The sequence below is a fragment of the Meles meles genome, chromosome X, assembly GCF_922984935.1.
Source record: "Meles meles chromosome X, mMelMel3.1 paternal haplotype, whole genome shotgun sequence".
Taxonomy (NCBI): domain Eukaryota; kingdom Metazoa; phylum Chordata; class Mammalia; order Carnivora; family Mustelidae; genus Meles; species Meles meles.
Window position 1 is genome coordinate 78414891 of NC_060087.1, and position 23958 is coordinate 78438848.

The window sequence follows — 23958 nt, forward strand, 5'->3', positions numbered from 1 at the left end:
GGTGGTCTGTTCTGCCACCCATCACAGGCTTACCTTTCTCTACATCTTGCTGCATACTCAAACTATGTTATCCTAGAATAGCCAGAGTTCCTTGGTGACTCCAAATACATTTATACCTTTGCTCATGCCATTCTCATTGCCTGGAGTGTCTTCTATTTGGATTGAGAGATCCTTCCCATATATCAAGATGAAACTAAAAAGTTACTTCCTTCTGTGGTCATTCCTAATAATCTCAGAATCACTTCTTGCGATGCATTTCCACATCTTTCTTGAATTCCTTTGTGAAGCTTAGTTTATGTTACTATGTATTTATATCTTTTTTTTTTCTTTTAAAGAAAAGGACATGCTGGTTAAATACATAGTTTTGTGTTATGAGGGAATGGGGAAAGGAACCCAGATTCAAATCCTGAATCCACCACTTACTATCGAGATGGCTTACGCTTGAGAAAGTTGATCTCCCTGAGGCTAATTTCTTCATGTGTAAAATGAAGTTAGTAATAGCATATATGCATCATAGGGCCATTGCGAGGGTTAAATATGACAACACTTACAAAGCATTTAACTCAGTGCCTGGTTCATTGTAGAGTTCAATAAACATTACTTTCTGCTATTCCTGCTCAGCTATTATTTTATCTGTCTCTCAACACTAGTTTATAAATTCAGTGAGGGTTAGAAACCATGTCTTATCACTTTACTTTCTTTTTCTCTACTTAATCTTGCACAGTTTCGTATACAGTATTGCTACATGATAAATGATGCTCAGAACTGAATGTGAGGTAAAGCTGGAGGTAGAACTTGATCTAATTAGTGTATGTGCATGCATGCTATGAATATTAAGTAATAATACTGACATTCCAAAGTATACACATCAATCTCAAATTTTATAATCATAACTCTTATGTTACTCCAAACACCACTGTTTGCATGCCAATCTGCATAGTTATGTATTGGCTAACACCTGCTATTTTTTTACTGCCTTGGATTCAATGTAACATTCTTAATAATTTATCAAGTATGCTTTAATTGAATATTTATATAATACAGACTCTTATCAGTATTTAGGAATTAGCAAGTAGATTTACTCTCATTTGGACAATATTCTACATTCCGTTAGTCCTAGGGGTTTTCTTTTTTTGTTGTTGTTATTATTGTTAGTGTGATTGTGTGTGTGTGTGTGTGTGTGTGAATTTCGCTAACATCTCTTATGCCTTTGAGCAGAAGAAAACTGATCCTATCACTTCCTTGTTTAAAACTCACCAAAGACATTTTTCTCAAGAAAAATTAAGAGACCTGTAGAATCTAGCACCTGTTCACTTCAGGAACTTTCTTCCTCCTGTCTCCCACTTACTCCATAGGCTTTTATATTACCAGGCTTTTTTCCTCTTCTTCGTGTTCAATTAAATTTATTTTTCAATTTATAATTTTTAAATGTTTTATTTCTTTGTTTAATGTATGTCTTCCCACTAAACTATAATGTCTATGAGACTGGGGACCAGTGACCTTTTGTGAATATTTACTACTGTATTTTCAGCACATAGAAGATAACTGGCACATAGCAGGCACTTAATAAGTAGATTTGAATAAATGGATGAAAAAATCACTCTGAGGGGTGTCTTCAAAGGAAGGGTAGAAAGAAATCTACACAAAAGACAAAAGGGAGTGAATGATGAAAGGGGATAGAGAAAAGGAGTTCTGAATGTACCTCTTACCTTTGTTACCCATTCGTGGCTTTAACTGGAAGCTGATTTGAAAACATGTTCTTTATACCCGACTGTCTTAGGCCATCTGTGGAAAAGTGGGGTCACTGCAAAGTGTATTCATCTCTCCAGTAACATAATTGCCTCCTCTGTGTTAAAAACTAGAGATCTTGGTTCAAAATTTTCATCATTAACTATACTATCTTTGTTACATTAAGTGTCCTATGCCTAAGTTTTATAATCTGATTTTTAGAAGAATTTTGTAGTCTATACCTAAACTATTTTAAAGTATTGTGTTGAATCCAAATGGAAATTAATAGATGCATTCCTTATGGTCCTTGTTAATGTTTCACATTTTAAAATATTTGTCCACACCTATTCATCACATAGTATGTGCTTTGTAAGTAAATTCCAGATACTTTAATAAGTGTTAATGTAATTTTTCAAAGATAAATTTCTTTGTGATATTAATTGTTTACAAAAAAATGATATACTCAAAGTGAAACATTATTTTCTTTTTAGCATTTAGAGGAGTGTTTTCTGGGAGGTTATGGAAAGAGGAGATGATATTTATATTTTTCAATAGAGAGTGTATTTGTGACTTCCTTTTATTTTAATGAATAATTATGCCATGTTGCTAACTAAACCTTGTGTGAAGGTTAAGTGGATCTCAAGTTGATTTTTCCAGGTTCTCAACAATCCAGCAGTAATGCTATTTCAAATTCCAAGTTTTTTATTAAAATCAACTAATGCACTCCCTATGAAAATGAGAAATTTTAAGAACTGATAAAACGCAATTACATAAACTCCTTCATCCCCAGTGCCCTGCTAATGCTTATTTTGTTTCTTTTGGAACAAGTTTTCTGTGGTAACAATTACTCTTTATATTGAAATTAAGTGAAATGATAAATAGTGTTCTCTGCCTAGCATTTGATGAAGCAGTACTATGAAGGGAAGGAAAAAGTTTTCCTCAACCCCCTCAGGGTCTCTTGGTAGGTCTAAAACTTAAACTGACAAAGAGAGTAACAGGAGAAAACATACTAATTTATTAAATATACCTTTCACATAATATGGGAACCTTCATTAGGAAATGAATACACAAAGAAATTGTTAAACTTTTTTTAATGGTAGATTTGCTAAAGACTAGAAAGTTGTGGAAAGGCATAATTGGGCAAAAAGCAATAAGCTAAACTGAGGGGAACTTAGTAAGCCCTGTTCATTCAGATTCTTCTCATTATCTCTCCATCTTGGAGATAAGGACATTTTTTTTTCTCTCACAGTATAAGGAAGCTGCTTTGCACATGGAGGTATTATACCTTGCTTCAGGAGAAAGTCAGAGTGACCTTCCTGCTTCCTCCTTTCTCCTAGAATTTTGAATATGCCATGGTGCCATATTTTGGGTTAGCATGTCCTGAACCCTTTCAGCTATTTTACCAGTTAGAGGTCAAGGGTTAACAATACCTGCCTTAACCAATTTATAGACAGGTAGGTACAGCTACCAAAAATAGTGAAAAAAATGGTATATAATATATCAAAGTGTAAAGAAAATAATTTGCTTCTATTTGAGTAAATGCCTATGGATGAATTATAGCTGTTTCAGGTTGAATTTTAAGTCTATACTATTACAATATTACTAAGGAATATACTCTATAAATTTATATATAGTCACACAAAAATATAGATGATAAAGTTTTAGACAATTATGTACAGTACTTAAATACCCAAGTAAGTGAAGACTGCTTCCCTAGGTCAGATTTTCAAGTGAGTTAATATAAAAAGGCTTTGTGGGAATTACGATATATGTTTTATAAATTGAATTTCCAGATTCAGATCAAATGGTTTAAAATTTATACTTAAAAAAGTTTAACATTTTACCTGCTAGTGTTTTAAAATGCTGAACACATTTTAATTTATCAACCTTGTAATGGACACTTCTCTTAGGGAGAAGATGATGTGATTTTAATTCACAGTTATTTTGTCTAACTTCCAAGTGGGAAAAATTAGAAATGCTTGTCTTTGTTGAATAAGGAATTTGAGTCAAATACTAAAAGAAAAATTGCTCTAAATTGCTTTTCCCCGCTTATATTTGATAAGTACTTTATATGTATTAGATATGCTCATTTTACCACCTTAAGGTTATACTTATTTTAAGGATATAAAATGCTATGAATTACCTCATCTTGGAAATTCTTCTTGGAAAGTCCATTGTTTTCTCAGAGTTCTTCTCTCTAAATATTTCAAAAATTCCTAGATTATTTAAGCATACTTTTTAATCCCAGGATAGTCTAATCATCCTCCCCAAAGTACCCTATAATCTTTTGTCACTGATACTATTTCTACTATGTGTCAGGCACTATTCTAGGTGCTGATGAGTCATTGGTCAATAAAGACATGAAAGGTCTATTCATGGGCCACATTTTTTAAGTAGGGAAAGACAGGCAATAAAGAAAGAAATAATGTCTGATAGTTATAAGTTTGTATAATGAAACAAAATAAGCAAGAGTAATAGTGATGAAAGTGGATATTTTATTTTATTTATTTTTTTTAAGATTTTATTTATTTATTTGACAGAGATCATAAGTAGGCAGAGAGGCAGGCAGAGAGAGAGAGAAGAGGAAACAGGCTCCCCGCTGAGCATAGAGCCCGATGTGGGGCTCAATCCCAGGACCCTGGGAACATGACCCGAGCTGAAGGCAGAGGCTTTAACCCACTGAGCTACCCAGGTGCCCCAGAAGTGGATATTTTAAAGATTTAATTATTTTAGAAAGCAAGGAGAAGGGCACAGGGAGAAGGAAAGGGACTCTTAAGCAGACTTCACACTGAGCACAGAGCCTGATGTAGGGCTTGATCTCATAACCCTGGGATGACGACCTGAGCCAAAACCAAGAGTCGGTACCTCAACCTACTGTACCACCCATGTGCCCCAGAAGTGGATATTTTAGATTGAGTGGTTGGGGAAAGCGTCTGTGAGGAGGTGACATTTGAGTTGAGATTGACTGATCTGGTGAAAAAGAAATATTCTAACCAGAAAGAACCGTAAGTACAAAGTCCCTGAGGTGGGTATGAAAGCTTGGTATGTTCAAGTGGGAGAAAAAAATGGTTAATGTGGCTGGTCATAGTGCTTAAGAGGGAGAATGAGATGACATTAGTTTGCAGAGGTGAGTAGAGGCCAGACCATGTGGATCATCATAAACCCTGAGAAGTAGTATACATTTGAATCCAAGGGTTATGATAAATTATTACAGGGTTTTCAGGGGAGAATTAATATTTTCGATACCAAGAGAGTCACCTAAAACAACAACAGCATTCAAATGGAGATGACAAGTAGGCAGTTGATTATAAAACTTAGTACCTCAGGGAATAGATTGGGGCTGAATACATAATTTGGAGGGGAGAGGTCACCAGTATACATGGTATTTAAAGTCATGTGAATTACTTAGATCAGTTAGAGAGAATGTAGATAGAGGACTCAGGATCAGGCCTTTCGTGTACTCTAAAATTTTATAGAAGTTACCAGAGAAGGAGAGGTGGTAAGAGAAAAAATATTATAAGCATGAGGGTGGGTGTCATAGAAAGTGAGTTGCTAAATGTATCTGAATCTGCTGAGATATCAAAAGGAGGACTGAGGGGTGAACACTGAATTTGACAATATGATGGTTGTCATTATAAATAATACATTTCTACCATATCAGAAGAATGGTATATAGACTAGGTATTAAGCAAGGACTATCATGATGTCTCTAGTACCTGAGGAAAAATAATTGTCCCTCTACCCTTCTGAGTTCCTCACTGAGATTCCCCCATAATAAAAGACTAACAAGAAAAAACCAAAGTTTATTAACATATACACTTCATGTATACATGGGAAATACCAAGGGGAAAATGAGTAACTCTCTAAGGTAGCCTAAACCACCAGTTTATTTTTTTTAATTAAGATTTCTTTAATTCCAGTATAGATAACATACAGTGTCATATTAGTTTCAGGTGTAGACTATAGTGATTCAGCAATTCTATACATTGCTCAGGGTTCATCATAAGTGTACTCTTTAACCCCCATGCCCTTTTTCACCTATTCCCCCAACCCACCTTTCCTCTGGTAACCATCAGTTTGTTTTCTATACTGAAGTGTCTGTCTCTTGGTTCATCTTTTTTTTGTTGTTGTTTTTCTTTTTTCCCATGCTCATTTGTTTTATTTCTTAAAGTCCACATATGAGTGAGATCATATGGTATTTGTCTTTCTCTGACTGGCTTATTTCTCCTAGCATTATACTCTCTAGCTCCATCCATATTGTGGCAAATGGCAAGGTTTCATTCTTTTTATGGCTGAATAGTATTCCTCTCTCTGTGTGTGTGTGTGTGTGTGTGTGTGTGTGTGTGTTGTCTGTGACCTTTCTTTATCCATTTACCCATACATGGACACTTGAGCTGTTCCCATAAATTGGCTATTGTAAATAATGCTGGAAAAATATAGGGGTGAATGTATCCCTTTAAATTAGTGTATTTTTGTATTTTGGGGGTAAGTACCCAGTAGTATGATTACTGAATCATAGGGTAGTTCTATATTAGGAACCTCCATACAGTTTTCCACAGTGGCGGCACCATTTTGTACTCCCACCAACAGTGCAAGAGGGTTCCTATTTCTCCATATCCTCTACAACATTTGTTTCTTGGCGTGAGATGATATCTCATTGTAGTTTTGGTTTGTATTTCTCTGATGATGAGTTATGTTGAGCATCTTTTTATGTGTCTGTCAGCCATCTGGATGTCTTCTTTAGGGAAATGTTTGCTCATGTCTTCTGCCCATTTTTTAACTGGATTGTTTGTTTTCCAAGTTGTAAATTTGAGTATTGAGTATTGAGTTGTATAATTTCTTTTTATATTTTGGATACTAAACCTAAGCAACCACTTTAAATACCATCTGCAACTAAAGATGAAAGAAAGGTGTGAGGAAACTTATTTTAGGGAAGGGGAGGATGGTTAACAGGAAATTCACCATAAACAAGGGTAAAGTTTGTTATGCACATTAAAATCTGCAACTTAACTTTTAGTACTTCAGATGCCATTGATTCTCTTGTAATTTAGAGTCATACTTCTCTTCCTTTATAAATGTAAATTCCCCTTTCAAAAAGGTGACCTAATCTTTTCAGAGTTTTTCCTATGTTTGCTGTTTCTCAGTTGGCTCAAAATAATCTATGCTATCTGTCCATTCCTTAACTGGATTATTTGGTTTTTGGGTGTTGAGTTTGATAAGTTCTTTATAGAAGTTGTATAGTAAGCCTTTATCAAATATGTCATTTGCAAATATCTTCTCCCAGTCAGAGAAAAAGAAATACCATATGATTGCACTCATACGTGGAATCTAAGAAACAAAACAGATGAACATGGTAGGGGTAGGGGGGAGAAGCAAACCGTAAAACTATAAAGAACACACTGAGGGTTGCTGGACAGGAGTTGGGCATGTTTAAATATGTATAGGTATTAAGGAGGGCACTTGTGATGAGCACTAGATGGTGTATGTCATGAATCACTAAATTCTACTCCTGAAACTAATATTACACTATATTTTAACTGGAATTTAAATAAAAACCTGAAATAAAAACAAACAAATAAAAATCTATGCCAAAGAGAGGGTTTTGAAGGGGCTGGGAGTGGGAGGTTGGGGAACCAGGTAGAGGGTAATAGAGAGGGCATGTCACGTATTGCATGGAGCACTGGGTGTGGTGCAAAAACAATGAATACTGTTACGCTGAAAGTAAATAAAAAAATTTTTAAAAAAGAGGCATATTTTGGGAAGGCATATTCTGATTCCCTTCATTACATGCTAACCCTAGATGAATAAGTGCCTTCTATTTAGTTTCTACAACTCTAAAATTTGAATACTGGTATTTCTCTGGAAGGGAAAGTATGTAAATGGTACAATCCATCCAAATGCAAATTAATGGTAGAATTATTTGTAATATTATATTGTAAGCTTCTTAAGGGGCTAGATTAGGCTGTAATAAACATTACGCCCATGACAATGCTTAGCATAGTACTAACCAGTGAATTTAATGGCTGCTCAACAAAATAAAATAAAAATTTCCTAAATGAAATAAAAGGATGAAAAGGAATGATGGTGTTTAGCTCTTTTTTACTTGCAGTCCCAGTTAGGATTTGGTGACTTCCCTGCATCTATGGAAGATTTCAAGTGCTGACTCATGCCTTATATCCCTTTTAACAAAATAATCACTTTGAAGGAGATAAGCAAAGGACTTAGAGATTGGGCTGCTTTCCATTTGTTATTTCTAAGATAAGCTATTCCTAGATTTTTTTCAAATTTTCTCACTTTGGTACACAGAATTTCTGAAATCAGTTTTGTTTTGGTTTTTTTTCCTAGCAGAACAAATTTATGAAGTAGTGTATCACTACATAGACATACTGTAGCTGGTGAAAAACTGTTAAGATAAATGGGAAACAGTTTTTTTTTTCTTCTTTTTATCTTCGGATTTTCTCTGTGTGGTACAGATGTTGAGCCTTGTGAAATATACAGTTTAGTACTTTGCATTGCAAATAGAGTACAAGTAAGAGACCTTTGATAACTTTTATGCCTAGCAAGTCTCTGGCAGGAGTCTGTTTTGTTTAGGTAAGAGAGACTAGCAAACAAAATACTCATTTTCATTCTGTGCTAGGAAATGAAGAGTATTGTTTTATTTCTGCAACTCAAACAAAATGTTTAACACTTTCTTAGTAGTCAAAGTTATATGGTGATAGTCTCAAATGTATATATAGCATCATATGAGATCCTTTTGTTGGTAAAAAGAAATTACCAGAAATGCATTAATTCTTTCAGTCTATTGAGGTTAAAATAGATTTGAGGGTTGAAAAATTTAAAAATTGTTAGCTGGAAGGAGGTTGTTGTGTTGCTAATGTGAATGCTAATATTTAAGTAGCAGAAGAAAGAACATAGGTAGCATCCTGTCTCACTTTTAAAATCACGTTGTATCCAGTAAGTATCAGCTGCAAAGTAATCTTCCTGAAATTGTCTGAAAAAAAAAAGTGGTCTGTTTTTCTCCATTGACTTCCGTTGTAAGACAAAAGCTGTGTTCTCCTCAAAAATAAATTTGGCCCCAAGTTATAATAAAACATACTGAAGAATTCAGAAAATCTTAAATATAAGATTTATAGTTTTAGGAATTTTTTTTTAAAGATTTTATTTATTTATTTGACAGAGAGATCACAAGTAGGCAGAGAGGCAGGCAGAGAGAGAGGAGGAAGCAGGCTCGCTGCGGAGCAGAGAACCCGATGCGGGGCTCGATCCCAGGACCCCGAGATCATGACCTGAGCCGAAGGCAGCGGCTTAATCCACTGAGCCACCCAGGCGAATTTTGTATATTTATATTCATAAATTTTAAGATTAATCTTAAAATCATAAAATCAGTTATTTCAAAACATATTTATCAGTGTCTGATAAAGTAATACTACCATAATATATTAATACATTATAGTGGACCTTACTATAGCATGCCCCAAACCATGCTGTTATCCTTCTTTTATAATTCTAAGTATTTTACCTTTTTACATAATGACATTTTACTTCTGTGATCATTGATCTTTTTTTTAAATTTAACTCTAATTTTTAAAGGTGGATTTGGTTTCCTTTATTCTTCATTGTTAGCCTACTTACCTTTCTCTGAAGCATTCTTACCAATTTGCATTCAAAAGTTATTAGCCATGGAAGAAAGACTACAATACTCCAAAATGTTCACAATATTTGCTTCTGAGTTATTGAAAATTTTAGTGTGTTTGTTTTTGTTTTCTAGGTTGCCTAAAGAGATTTTTTTTTTTGCAAGCAGAGACACATCTTTTAATTTAAAGATAATGTTCTTTAGTCTTGCCTTCCCTGTCACCCCCAAACTATCCTCTCGACAAGACTCTTATTTCTTCTAAATTCTTTTTTTTTCACACTTGTTTCTTTTTTTTTTCCATTTTATTTATTTTTTTCAGCGTAACAGTATTCATTGTTTTTGCACAACACCCATTGCTCCATGCAAAACGTGCCCTCCCTATTACCCACCACCTGTTCCCCCAACCTCCCACCCCTGACCCTTCAAAACCCTCAGGTTGTTTTTCAAAGTCCATAGAGAGAGATTGGGTTGCCTGGGTGGCACAATCAGTTAAGCATCTGACTCTTGGTTTGGGCTCAGGTCATGATCTCAGTGTCCTGAGATTGAGCCCTGAGGTGGGATCTGCACTCAGTGCAGATTCTGCTTGGGATTCTCTTAGTTAGGGGAGCAGAGGGAGAGGGAGAGAGAATCATAAGCAGGCTCCACGCTCAGAACCACACACAGAACCCTATCACAGGGCTCCATCTCATGACCCTAAGATCATGACCTGAGCCAAAATCAAGAGTCAGAAGCTTAACCAACTGAGCTATTCAGGTACCTCAAAAGAGTTAATTTCCTATATCTACATCCTCTATAATCAGGAAGAAAGTACTGTAATTTATTTCTTTAGGGATAAATTTATGTACAATGATACCTTTAGTCAGGCACATTTACATATTTGATTCATTTATATTTTGGTACTGGTTGTTATCATTTTTTGGTAACATTGTAGAAACAAGGATATAATTAATTTCTGTGTAAACAGCTTTTCTGCAGCATACTACTCAAAGTGTATCCAGGACTGGCAGCCTCAGTATCACCTGGGAACACGTTAGCAATCATAATTCTCAGGCTCCTGGGCTCAGTCCCAGCAAACAGCAGTCTGGGTTTTAGCAAGCCCTTTGAGTGATTAAGGTTCTAGCGCTATACCAAAATCTCTCCACCTCTTTTCCATCTCCCTTTCTCCCTCTCCCTTTCTCTTCATACCTCCCTCTTGCCTTTTCTCCTCCTCTCTCCCTCTCCTTCCCCTCTTCATGTAGGATAAGCATGCATGTTTACACACACACAAACACACACACACACACACACACAGCCTATATATAGAATTCACTGTAACCTCTCTTTAAATAGAATATGTGTATTTAAAAAGAGAGTATTTTTTTTTTGCAAATCCTCCAATTTTTTTTCTTTTTTTTTATTCGTTTATTTGTTTATTTACAGCATAACAATGTTCATTGTTTTGGCATCACACCCAGTGCTCCATGCAGTACGTGCCCTCCCTATTACCCACCACCTGGTTCCTCAACCTCCCACCCCCCCCCCGCCCCTTCAAAACCCAAAAGAGAGTATTTTTTTTCTAAGTTTTTTGTTGTTTGTTTCTGCCCTAGCTTGTTCATTAAAATAACTGAGGCAGTTTTCTGGTATTTGTATTTATATGCCTTTACTTAGCAAGCATGTTTTATATGGTTATAAATTAGATAGTTTTTTTTTAAGATTATATTGCTTTATTCATGAGAGACAGAGAGAGAGAGACAGAGTCAGAGGGAGAAGCAGTTTCCCCACTGAGCAGGGATCCCAAAGCAGGACTCTATCCCAGGACCCTGGGATTATGACCTGAGCTAAAGGCAGATGCTTAACCATCTGAGCCACCGAGGCACCCAAAAGATAACTGAGGCAGCTTTCTGGTATTTGTACTTACATGCTTTCATTTAGCAAACATGTTTCACATGGTTAAACATTAGATAGTTCTGCCTAATTTACAGGTTTCTAGAACTCATTAACCAATATAATGACTCTAGCAAGTTATCATAGACTGAATTGTGTCCCTGCAAAAATTCCTATGTTGAAGCCCTAACCCCCAAAATCTCAGAATGTGACTGACTGTATTTAGAGATAGGGTTTTAAAGAGGCAATTAAGTTAAAATGAGGTCCTTAGGGTGTACCCTACTACAACATGACTAGTGTCCTCATAAGAAGAGGAGATGAGGACACAAACACAGGCAGAGGAACCAGCATGTGAGGATATAGTGAGAAGGTGGTCATCTATAAGCTAAGGAGAGAGGCTACAGAAGAAACCAAACTTGTCAACACCTTGATATTGAACGTCTGGCCTCCAGAATTGTGAGAAAATATATTTCTGTTGTCTAAGCTACCCAGTCTGTGGTATTTGTTATGACGATCTTGGCAAAGTATTTATAAAAATGATGGTATACTTCAATCTTAATATCTGGTGATTGCCTTTAAGGTACTATTGGGTCATGTTCCTTAACAGAAAGCTACAGCTTTACAAAGAGTGCCAGAGACCAGTATGAAAAACTGTTCACCATGCACAACAACATGCTAAAGCTCTATGAGAATCTTGGAGAATACTTTATTTTTGACTCTAAGACAGTGAGCATCGAAGAGTTCTTTGGTGATCTCAGCAACTTCCGAACTTTGTTTCTGGTGAGTAATACATCTTAAAGGACTGCACGTCCTGTTGCTTGTATTTTTTTTTAATAGTCTCTTCTATTAGCATTTTATGTACCTATTGATCATATTGGCTTCATATTATGGGCCTTTAACAGGAATTGACAGATATTTTAAACCTGCAACATAGATAAAAATGGTTGGCTGGCTTAATATATAATGGAGACTTAAATGAATTATCTTCAACTTTAGATATATATGGGAATTTCTCTACTGAAATTTTGTAAGAATGAATGAATTGGTACTTAAATTATGTTAATTTTTATACAGCATAGTATTGTAATTTGACCTAGCTTAAAAATTAATATCTAAAGTCATCTTTCACTTAATATATTAAAATGCTATGATTTGTGAGCAAGATTTTGTCATAGTCTATATAAGAAATCAGCTCTAAATTAGACTGTATAAATGACCTGCAATATTCAAATTTTCTTCATAATGTAGGCTCCTGTTTCAAACTATAACTCTTGGGGATAACAGGAAATATTAGCATTAATTAGAGATGGGTAATCAGGGTGCCAGTTATGAAGCTAGAGGGAAGCAAAAGCTTTACTGTATAAATGTTGTGTAAGTAGTTCTCTGCATCCAGTGAAAAAGTAGAAAAGCACAGACTCTGATCATGATAGTAATAGATATGTGTAATAGTTGATACCAAATAAGTAAGGTTTCATGTATTTTAAAGAAGAAATTCAAGCAATTATCCCCAACAGGAAGAGAAGTTAGCAAACAAATTCATTGCAGTTTGAGGTACGTTTCTATTCCCAAAGCAGTTATTTGCTAAATAAGGCTTGCTCTATTGATTGAATATGTTGCATCATGAAATTGTTGGATTAGGGTATGACTTGCACAGTCTGTGAGATACAGATATTTTTGTGGAAAGCATTTGCTTTTATCTACTGAGCTAGGACATATAACCCAGAGCACATCCTATTTTTGGTGATAGAAGCTTAAAAAAGCTGTCATAAATATGATCATTTGTCTCTTTTTTTCTGAGAATCTTAGCTTATTTTGGTCTCTGGTCTTTACCCCTTAATAGACACACATATTTAACTTTTTAGCTGGCCAGTAAGTAGTAAAATGTGTTCTGGCAATAACTCATCCAACTATTTTCAAAACTTAAAAGCTGTGAGTATGACATGAACCCGTGCATACCTACGTTATATCTACTTGGACTATTTTCAAGAAGAAAACAAATAGGTTGAAAAGGAATGGAGATTAGAAAATACACTTCAGTTGACACACTGAAGAGATAAATCCAATAAATTATTTTTGTACCATCAGTGTGGGTAACTGGATATAATTATAGTTAATATTGTCAATCTCTTATTAAAAAGTGCCTTGTTTTAGTGGATTGGATGTGAAAACACTGTCACATTAGTGGCCCTCACCTCCCTGATGCAGTCATAGAATAGAATTTGATGTACTCCCATTTTATAGCATCTGTTTAAGGACAACTCCTGTGTGGCAGCCTGTTGCTTAGAAATCTTGGTAAGAACTAGAACTCGAATTGTATTACTTCTCAATCATAAGTTTTTTTGTTTTTTTGTTTTTTGTTTTTTGTTTTTTGTTTTTGATGTGATGATGTAATTTTTAAGAAGACCTGATTCTGTGACCAGGTGTTGTCACTAATAAGCTGTGTGAATTTATATAAGTCATTTATCCTTTGTAGCTACTTTTTTTTTTAAACTAAAATGAAGTGATTTTACTCCTGATCGCTAAGAATTTATTCCTCTTTATAAGTCTGTGAGCCACAGAATTACAGAGAGTCATGTGAATTACATACATAAATAGGATATATTTGTCTCCTGACTTCACTGTATGTATAGCTTGAGTACAGGAAAGTATTTTGTCACAAATTATTCTCATTGTAAATAAGTTGACATTCTGAAGTCCACTTTCGTGTACATTTATGTTAATTTCTTGAGATCCTGCTAAGATTGATTTTATAAAGCTTTCAAAATGGGTAACTATCTCCTATAATGTGTCCTGGTCACCCACTGCTCTCTGCCTTTCAGAACATTATTACTATCATTTTTATCTGCAAATCATTATTGACTTGTTGGCATGAAAACCAAGTGTGCAGCTTATTAGTTGTTTTGAACTTGGGTAGGTTAGGTAACCTCTCTGGTCATCAGTTCCCTCATTTATAAAATACAGATGATAATTCCTGACATATCTTTCTCAACACTATGTGAAAACACCTCATAACCTATGCTATGCAGATGGAGAGTATTATTAGTCTATTCTACCCATCCCTTTGATGATTATTTATTGAGAACTGTTGTGATTTTGGTAATGCTCTAGTCCAGAGATAAAAGGAAGATAATAGTCTCTCTCTATCTATGAATGAAAAGAGATAAGTAAATACAATGTACTTTGATAGTGCTGCCTTAGGAGTATCAAGGTGCTATAGTAATGCAAGGGAAGAACTGCCTAACCCTGCCTGAGCTGGCCTGAGGAGCCTTCACAGAGAAAGTGACATTTGGGCAGAGTCTGGAAAAACCCATAGGTGTTCGACAAGTAGACTTTGACAAGCAGATTTAAAGCTTTTACACCTTACCTATAATAAGCTGAATACTCCTAAGTCAACATCACCAACTTCAGTCAATCATTTGTGCTCACCAGGTTCCTGTTTCATAGTGAACATGAAGTGATTTCACTCTTCCAGAGGAGGGAAGAACACAGAAAGAGAGACAAAAATTGTGATCGCCAAAAGTTCCCATTTTCTTAGTGTATTCTGCATTTGGACTCAGGGTTCCTACTGCTAAAAGCATATTGGACTATACATGGAGGCAATAAAATACCAGTATTGCTGAGAAGAAAATAAGAGTTCTGATTCATATGCTACCAAAAATTAATTCCAGATGAGCTTAGAGTTTCATCCTGGGAGATCTATTTGGCATGTGTAGCATAAACAAAATGCACATAGCAAAAACTCTTCTTCAGAGAGATATCCTCTAAAGGATGGAGAAAATGGAAATAAACAAAAGGGTTTGACATTATGGATTAAGACCTTTTTCAAAATAATCACATTCAAATTAATGGAAGCAAAATTGGGTAATCTCTGTGAGATGCTGCTATATTAATTATTTATATCATTCATGTTATTTATTACTCAATTGAGGATGTTAAACATATTCAAGATGAATGTCCTGTATATTAGCATGAAGATATGTGTAATTGGAAACATTTCTAAATTCAGAATTAAGTCTCTCTTTCTAGTTAGCTTCCTGACATCATCAGAGTTCCAAAACCGTTTATAATATAGGCAAGATTAATTAATAATCCCTAAATTTATGTTGAATATTTTGTAGAAGAAAATAAAATTCCACACTTATAGAAGGTCTAGACCTCTTTTTTGCTTTTTCTTCTTTATGCTTCAGGTAGTTCAAATAGTTGGCTACAGTCTTTTTTCTTTCGAAATACTTTGAATAGAATATCCAAAATCAGTGAACCTTATGTTTAACTGCCATGCAGTACCTTACTTAGGCATAAAAATTAATTTCAGCTGTTGAGAAAGTGTTTGAGGCAAGTATTATACCTCAGTAACCTTCATAGCACCAAATAAATTATAGAAAATAATTCTTTTGTCTTTTAAATCTGTCAGTTTCCTATGGATTCTGTATATTTTGTTTTATTTTTTAGGACCAATATGTTACCAAGGCACACAATTTATTTTTGTTTTGTGTATGTTCTCTTTCTATATCTTATACATTGGACATACAGGAACAAGGCTTTATAGAATTAATAGATTCATTTACAAAACTTAAGAAGAAAATGTTATCATTACTATTAATCATGCTGGAAGATTTCCCCTCAACAAAATAAGAATTTGCTGCTGTTCATTTGATAAATAAACTTTTAACATTTTTTTAAAATTTATTTATTTATTTTTTCAGCGTAACAGTATTCATTCTTTTTGCACAACACTGAGTGCTACATGGAATACGTGCCCTCCCTATTACCCACCACCTGGTTCCCCCAACCTCCCACCCCCGCCCCTTCAAAACCCTCAGGTTGTTTTTCAGAGTCCATAGTCTCTTATGGTTCGCCTCCCCTTCCAATTTCCCTCAACTTCCTTGTCCTCTCTATCTCTCAATGTCCTCCATGTCATTTGTTATGCTCCACAAATAAGTGAAACCATATGATACTTGACTCTCTCTGCTTGACTTATTTCACTCAGCATAATCACTTTCCAGTCCCATCCATGTTGCTACAAAAGTTGGGTATTCATCTTTCCTTTTTTTTTTTTTTTAATAAACATATAATGTATTTTTATCCCCAGGGGTACAGGTCTGTGAATCACCAGGTTTACACGCTTCACAGCACTCACGAAAGCACATACCCTCCCCAATGTCCATAACCCCCCACCCCCTCTCCCAACCCCACCTCCCCCCAGCAACCCCCAGTTTGTTTTGTGAGATTGAGTCATTTATGGTTTGTCTCCCTCCCAATCCCATCTTGTTTCATTTATTCTTCTCCTATCCCCCTAACCCCCCATGTTGCATCGCCACATCCTCATATCAGGGAGATCATATGATAGTTGTCTTTCTCCGATTGACTTATTTCACTAAGCATGATACCCTCTAGTTCCATCCACGTCGTCGCAAATGTCAAGATTTCATTTCTTTTGATGGCTGCATAGTATTCCATTGTGTATATATACCACTTCTTTTTCTCCATTCATCTGTTGATGGACATCTAGGTTCTTTCCATAGTTTGACTATTGTAGACATTGCTGCTATAAACAATCGGGTGCACATGCCTCTTCGGATCACTATGTTTGTATCGTTAGGGTAAATACCCAGTAGTGCAATTGCTGGGTCATAGGGTAGTTCTATTTTCAACATTTTGAGGAACCTCCATGCTGTTTTCCAAAGTGGTTGCACCAGCTTGCATTCCCACCAACAGTGTAGGAGGGTTCCCCTTTCTCCGCATCCTCGCTAGCATCTGTCATTTCCTGACTTGTTAATTTTAGCCATTCTGACTGGTGTGAGGTGATATCTCATTGTGGTTTTGATTTGTATTTCCCTGATGCCGAGTGATATGGAGCACTTTTCATGTGTCTGTTGGCCATCGGGATGTCTTCTTTGCAGAAATGTCAGTTCATGTCCTCTGCCCATTTCTTGATTGGATTCTTTGTTCTTTGGGTGTTGAGTTTGCTAAGTTCCTTATAGATTTTGGATACTAGTCCTTTATCTGATATGTCGTTTGCAAATATCTCCTCCCATTCTGTCAGTTGTCTTTTGGTTTTGTTAACTGTTTCCTTTGCTGTGCAAAAGCTTTTGATCTTGATGAAATCCCAGTATTTCATTTTTGCCCTCGCTTCCCTTGCCTTTGCCGATGTTCCTAGGAAGATGTTGCTGTGGCTGAGGTCGAAGAGGTTTTTGCCTGTGTTCTCCTCAAGGATTTTGATGGATTCCTTTCTCACATTGAGGTCCTTCATCCATTTGGAGTCTATTTTCGTGTGTGCTGTAAGGAAGTGGTCCAATTTCATTTTTCTGCATGTGGTTGTCCAATTTTCCCAGCACCATTTATTGAAGAGGCTGTCTTTTTTCCATTGGACATTCTTTCCTGCTTTGTCAAAGATTAGTTGACCATAGAGTTGAGGGTCTATTTCTGGGCTCTCTATTCTGTTCCATTGATCTATGTATCTGTTTTTGTGCCAGTACCATGCTGTCTTGATGATGACAGCTTTGTAATAGAGCTTGAAGTCTGGAATTGTGATGCCACCCACTTTGGCTTTCTTTTTCAATATTCCTCTGGCTATTCGGGTCTTTTCTGGTTCCATATAAATTTTAGGATTATTTGTTCCATTTCTTTGAAAAAAATGGATGGTATTTTGATAGGGATTGCATTAAATGTGTAGATTGCTTTAGGTAGCATAGACATTTTCACAATATTTATTCTTCCAATCCAGGAGCATGGAACATTTTTCCATTTTTTTGTGTCTTCCTCAATTTCTTTCATGAGTACTTTATAGTTTTCTGCATATAGATTCTTAGCCTCTTTGGTTAGGTTTATTCCTAGGTATCTTATAGTTTTGGGTGCAATTGTAAGTGTGATTGACTCCTTAATTTCTTTTTCTTCTGTCTTGTTGTTGGTATAAAGAAATGCAACTGATTTCTGTGCATTGATTTTATATCCTGACACTACTGAATTCTTGTACAAGTTCTAGCAGTTTTGCAGTGGAGTCTTTTGGGTTTTCCACACATAGTATCCTATCATCTGCGAAGAGTGATAGTTTGACTTCTTCTTTGCCGATTTGGATGCCTTTAATTTCTTTTTGTTGTCTGATTGCTGAGGCTAGGACTTCTAGTACTATGTTGAATAGCAGTGGTGATAATGGACATCCCTGCCGTGTTCCTGACCTTAGCGGAAAAGCTTTCAGTTTTTCTCCATTGAGAATGATATTTGCGGTGGGTTTTTCATAGATGGCTTTGATAATATTGAGGTATGTGCCCTCTATCCCTACACTTTGAAGAGTTTTGATCAGGAAGGGATGCTGTACTTTGTCAAATGCTTTTTCAGCATCTATTGAGAGTATCATATGGTTCTTGTTCTTTCTTTTATTAATGTGTTCTATCACATTGATTGATTTGCGGATGTTGAACCAATCCTGCAGCCCTGGAATAAATCCCACTTGATCGTGGTGAATAATCCTTTTAATGTACTGTTGAATCTTATTGGCTAGTATATTGGTGAAAATTTTTGCATCTGTGTTCATCAAGGATATTGGTCTGTAGTTCTCTTTTTTGGTGGGATCCTTGTCTGGTTTTGGGATCAAGGTGATGCTGGCCTCATAAAATGAGTTTGGAAGTTTTCCTTCCGTTTCTATTTTTTGGAACAGTTCCAGGAGAATAGGAATTAGTTCTTCTTTAAATGTTTGGTAGAATTCCCCTGGGAAGCTGTCAGGCCCTGGGCTTTTGTTTGTTTGGAGATTTTTGATGACTGTTTCAATCTCCTTACTGGTTATGGGCCTGTTCAGGTTTTCTATTTCTTCCTGGTTCAGTTGTGGTAATTTATATGTCTCTAGGAATGCATCCATTTCTTCCAGATTGTCCAGTTTGTTGGCGTAGAGTTGCTCATAGTATGTTCTTATAATTGTCTGTATTTCTTTGGTGTTAGTTGTGATCTCTCCTCTTTCATTCATGATTTTATTGATTTGGGTCCTTTCTCTTTTCTTTTTGATAAGTATGGCCAGGGGTTTATCAATCTTATTAATTCTTTCAAGGAACCAGCTCCTAGTTTCATTGATTTTTTTCTGTTGTTTTTTTGGTTCCTATTTCATTGATTTCTGCTCTGATCTTTATGATTTCTCTTCTCCTGCTGGGTGTAGGGTTTCTTTCTTGTTCTTTCTCCAGCTCCTTTACGTGTAGGGTTAGGTTGTGTACTTGAGACCTTTCTTGTTTCTTGAGAAAGGCTTGTACCGCTATATATTTTCCTCTCAGGACTGCCTTTGCTTTGTCCACAGATTTGAACCGTTGTGTTTTCATTATCATTTGTTTCCATGAATATTTTCAATTCTTCTGTAATTTTCTGGTTGACCCATTTATTCTTTAGAAGGATGCTGTTTAGTCTCCATGTATTTGGGTTCTTTCCAACTTTCTTCTTGTGATTGAGTTCTAGCTTCAGAACATTGTTGTCTGAAAAGATGCAGGGAATGATCCCAATCTTTTGATACTAGTTGAGACCTGATTTGTGACCCAGGATGTGGTCTATTCTGGAGAATGTTCCATGTGCACTAGAGAAGAATGTGCATTCTGTTGCTTTGGGATGAAATGTTCTGAATATATCTGTGATGTCCATCTGGTCCAGGGTGTCATTTCAGGCCTTTATTTCCTTGTTGATCTTTTGCTTGGATGATCTGTCCATTTCAGTGAGGGGAGTGTTCAAGTCCCCTACTATTATTGTATTATTATTGATGTGTTTCTTTGATTTTGTTATTAATTGGTTGATATAGTTGGCTGCTCCTACGTTAGGGGCATAGATATTTAAAATTGTTAGATCTTCTTGTTGGACAGACCATTTGAGTAAGATATAGTGTCCTTCCTCATCTCTTATTATAGTCTTTGGCTTAAAATCTAATTGATCTGATATAAGGATTGGACCCCAGCTTTCTTCTGATGCCCATTAGCATGGTAAATTGTTTTCCACCCCCTCACTTTAAAACTGGAGGTGTCGGGTGCCTGGGTGGCTCAGTGGGTTAAGCCGCTGCCTTCGGCTCAGGTCATGATCTCGGGGTCCTGGGATCAAGTCCCACATAGGGCTCTCTGCTCAGCAGGGAGCCTGCTTCCCTCTCTCTCTCTGTCTGCCTGCCTCTCTATCTACTTGTGATCTGTCTCTGTCAAATAAATGTTTAAAAAAAAAAAACTGGAGGTGTCTTCGCGTCTAAAATTAGTTTCTTGTAGGCAACATATTGATGGGTTTTGTTTTTTTTATCCATTCTGATACCCTGTGTCTTTTGATTGGGGCATTTAGCCCATTAACATTCAGGGTAACTATTGAGAGATATGAATTTAGTGCTATTATTTGCCTGTAAGGTGACTGTTACTGTATATTGTCTCTGTACCTTTCTGTTCTACTACTTTTAGACTCTCTCTTTGCTTAGAGGACCCCTTTCAATATTTCCTGTAGAGCTGGTTTGCTGTTTGCAAATTCTTTCAGTTTTTGTTTGTCCTGGAAGCTTTTGATCTCTCCTTCTATTTTCAATGATAGCCTAGCTGGATAGAGTATTCTTGGCTGCATGTTTTTCTCATTTAGTGCTCTGAATATATCATGCCAGCTCTTTCTGGCCTGCCAGGTCTCTGTGGATAAGTCTGCTGCCAGTCTAATATTTTTACTATTGTATGTTACAGACTTCTTTTCCTGGGCTGCTTTCAGGATTTTCTCTTTGTCACTAAGACTTGTAAATTTTACTATTAGGTGATGGGGTGTGGACCTATTCTTGTTGACTTTGAGGGGGGTTCTCTGCACCTCCTGGATTTTGATGCCTGTTCCCTTTGCCATATTAGGGAAATTCTCTCCAATAATTCTCTCCAATAGACCTTCTGCTCCCCTCTCTGTTTCTTCTTCTTCTGGAATCCCAATTATTCTAATGTTGTTTCGTCTTATGGTGTCATTTATCTCTTGAATTTTCCCCTTGTGGTCCAGTAGCTGTTTGTCCCTCTTTTGCTTGGCTTCTTTGTTCTCTGTCATTTGGTCTTCTGTATCACTAATTCTCTCTTCTGCCTCATTTATCCTAGCAGTGGAGCCTCCACTTTTCATTGCACCTCATTAATAGCTTTTTTTTAAAGATTTTATTTATTTATTTGACAGCGATCACAAGTAGGCAGAGACGTAGGCAGAGAGAGAGAGGAGGATTCAGGCTCCCGGCCAAGCAGAGAGCCCGACGTGGGACTCGATCCCAGGACCCTGAGACCATGACCTGAGCTGAAGGCAGAGGCCTTAACCTACTGAGCCACCCAGGTGCCCCTTAATAGCTTTTTTAATGTCAACTCGGTTAGATTTTAGTTCCTTAATTTCTCCAGAAAGGGCTTTTATCTCTCCAGAGAGGGTTTCCATGCCTTTTTCGAGCACAGCTAGAATGTTCAGAATCTTCATTCTGAAATATTGATCTGACATATTACCAATGTCTGTTGATTAGGTCCTTAGCCTTCGGTACTGCCTCTTGTTCTTTTGTTTGTGGTAATTTTTTCCACCTTGTCATTTTGTCCAGATAAGAGGATATGAAGGATCAAATAAAATACTAAAAGGGTAGCAAAGCCCCCAGAAAAATGTGCTGTAACCAAATCAGAAGGGACCCCAAATTGAGGGGGGGAGAAAGGGGATAAAAAGAGGTTCAGAAAAAAAAAGAGAAAAAATTTAAAAAATAAAACAAATAAAAAATATAAAAAGAAAGAAAAAAAATATTTTAGATAAACTAGTCAAAAAACGTTAAAAAAGAAAAGGTTAAAAGTTTTTAAAAATTTAGCAGATGAAGAAAAAAGAAAGAAAAAAATTGAAAAAAAAATTGAATTAACCGCAAGACTGAAGAATCATGGGGAGAAAGCCATGAGTTCCGTGCTTTGCTTTCTCCTCCTCTGGAATTCCGCTGCTGTCTTAGGTATTGAACCTGCTTTCCTTGATAGATGAACTTCGTCCTGGCTGGATATTTTGTTCATCTTCTGGGGGACGGGCCTGTTGTAGTGACTCTCAAGTGTCTTTGACCAAGGCGGGATTGCACCGCCCTTACTGGGGGCCGGACTAAAGTAATCCGCTCGGGTTCGCTTTTGGGAGCTTCTATTCCCTGAACGCTTTCCTTAGTGTTCCGGAGGACGGGAATGAAAATGGCGGCCTCCTAGTCTCCGGCCCAGAGGAGCCGAGAGCCCGGGGCCCCACTCCTCTGTGCGGCCCCAGAGGACTGCACCCAATCACTCCCGTATCCCCAGCCTCCAGCCACGCTCCAAGCTCACCCAGCCCGCGACCAGTTCAAGGTAACCCCGAGCTGAGATTTCAGTCCTCGGCTCTGTCTCTGTAGCCGGCTTCTCCCTTCTAACACCTGCGAGCTCTGCAACACTCCGACACCCCGATCCTTCTGTGACCCTGCGGGACCTGGGGCCACGCTGACCCTGCATGGGCTTCACCCTGGTTTAGCCTCTGGAGCAATGTCCCTCAGTGGAATAGACTTTTAAAAGTCCTGATTTTGTGCTCCGTTGCTCTGCCGCTTGCCGGGAGCCGGCCCCTCCCCCCGCGGTCTATCTTCCCGTTGTTTTAGATTCACTTCTCCGCCAGTCCTACCTTTCAGAAAGTGGTTGATATTCTGTTTCTAGAATTGCTGTTCTTCTTTTTTTTTTTTAAATTAATTAATTTATTTTTATTTGCTTATTTACAGCATAACAGTGTTCATTGTTTTGGCATCACACCCAGTGCTCCATGCAGTATGTGCCCTCCCTATTACCCACCACCTGGTTCCTCAACCTCCCACCCCACCCCACCCCCTCCCGCCGCCCCTTCATAACCCTCCGGTTGTTTTTCAGAGTCCATAGTCTCTCATGGTTCATCTCCCCTTCCAGTTTCCCTCAACTCCCTCTCCTCTCCATCTCCCCATGTCCTCCATGTTATTTGTTATGCTCCATAAATAAGTGAGACCATATGATACTTGACTCTCTCTGCTTGACTTATTTCGCTCAGCATAATTTCTTCCAGTCCTGTCCATGTTGCTACAAAAGTTGGGTATTCGTCCTTTCTGATGGAGGCATAATACTCCATTGTGTATATGGACCACATCTTCCTTATCCATTCGTCCGTTGAAGGGCATCTTGGTTCTTTCCACAGTTTGGCAACCGTAGCCATTGCTGCAATAAACATTGGGGTACAAATGGCCCTTCTTTTCACTACATCTGTATCTTTGAGGTAAATACCCAGCAGTGCACTTGCAGGGTCACAGGGAAGCTCTATTTTTAATTTCTTCAGGAATCTCCACACTGTTTTCCAAAGTTCACCAACAGTATAAGAGGGTTCCCCTTTCTCCACATCCTCTCCAGCACACGTTGTTTCCTGTCTTGCTAATTTTGGCCATTCTAACTGGTGTTAGGTGGTATCTCAATGTTGTTTTAATTTGAATCTCCCTGATGGCTAGTGATGATGAACATTTTTTCATGTGTCTGATTAGAATTGCTGTTCTTCTTCTCTTCGATCTCCCGTTGGATTTGTAGGTGTTTGCAATGTTCAGATAAGCTATAGAGCTGATCTCCTGCTACCTGATGTACTCTCAGCCTGCTACTTCTCCACCATCTTGACCTCTCCCCCATCTTTTAACATTTTTAATCAGAATTTCCTTTAACAATTTTTGAATAGCTCTTAGATGAATATTAAAAATTATTAAGTCTTAGGAGGCTAAGCGATAGCTGTATTTATATCATCATTCAGTCTTCTTGCTTCTATCTCCT

At 37.0% G+C, this 23958-nt stretch overlaps 1 protein-coding gene across 3 annotated transcripts in view; it reads left to right on the forward strand.

Moving 5' to 3' along the window:
• Positions 1-23958, forward strand: part of DIAPH2 (diaphanous related formin 2) — a 1125504-nt gene that overhangs the window by 807280 nt on the left and 294266 nt on the right. For all 3 annotated transcript variants that reach the window (XM_045995095.1, XM_045995096.1, XM_045995097.1), the window contains one exon: positions 11840-12004. In XM_045995095.1, the coding sequence (XP_045851051.1) occupies positions 11840-12004 (165 nt within the window). The remainder of the gene's footprint in view (positions 1-11839; positions 12005-23958) is intronic.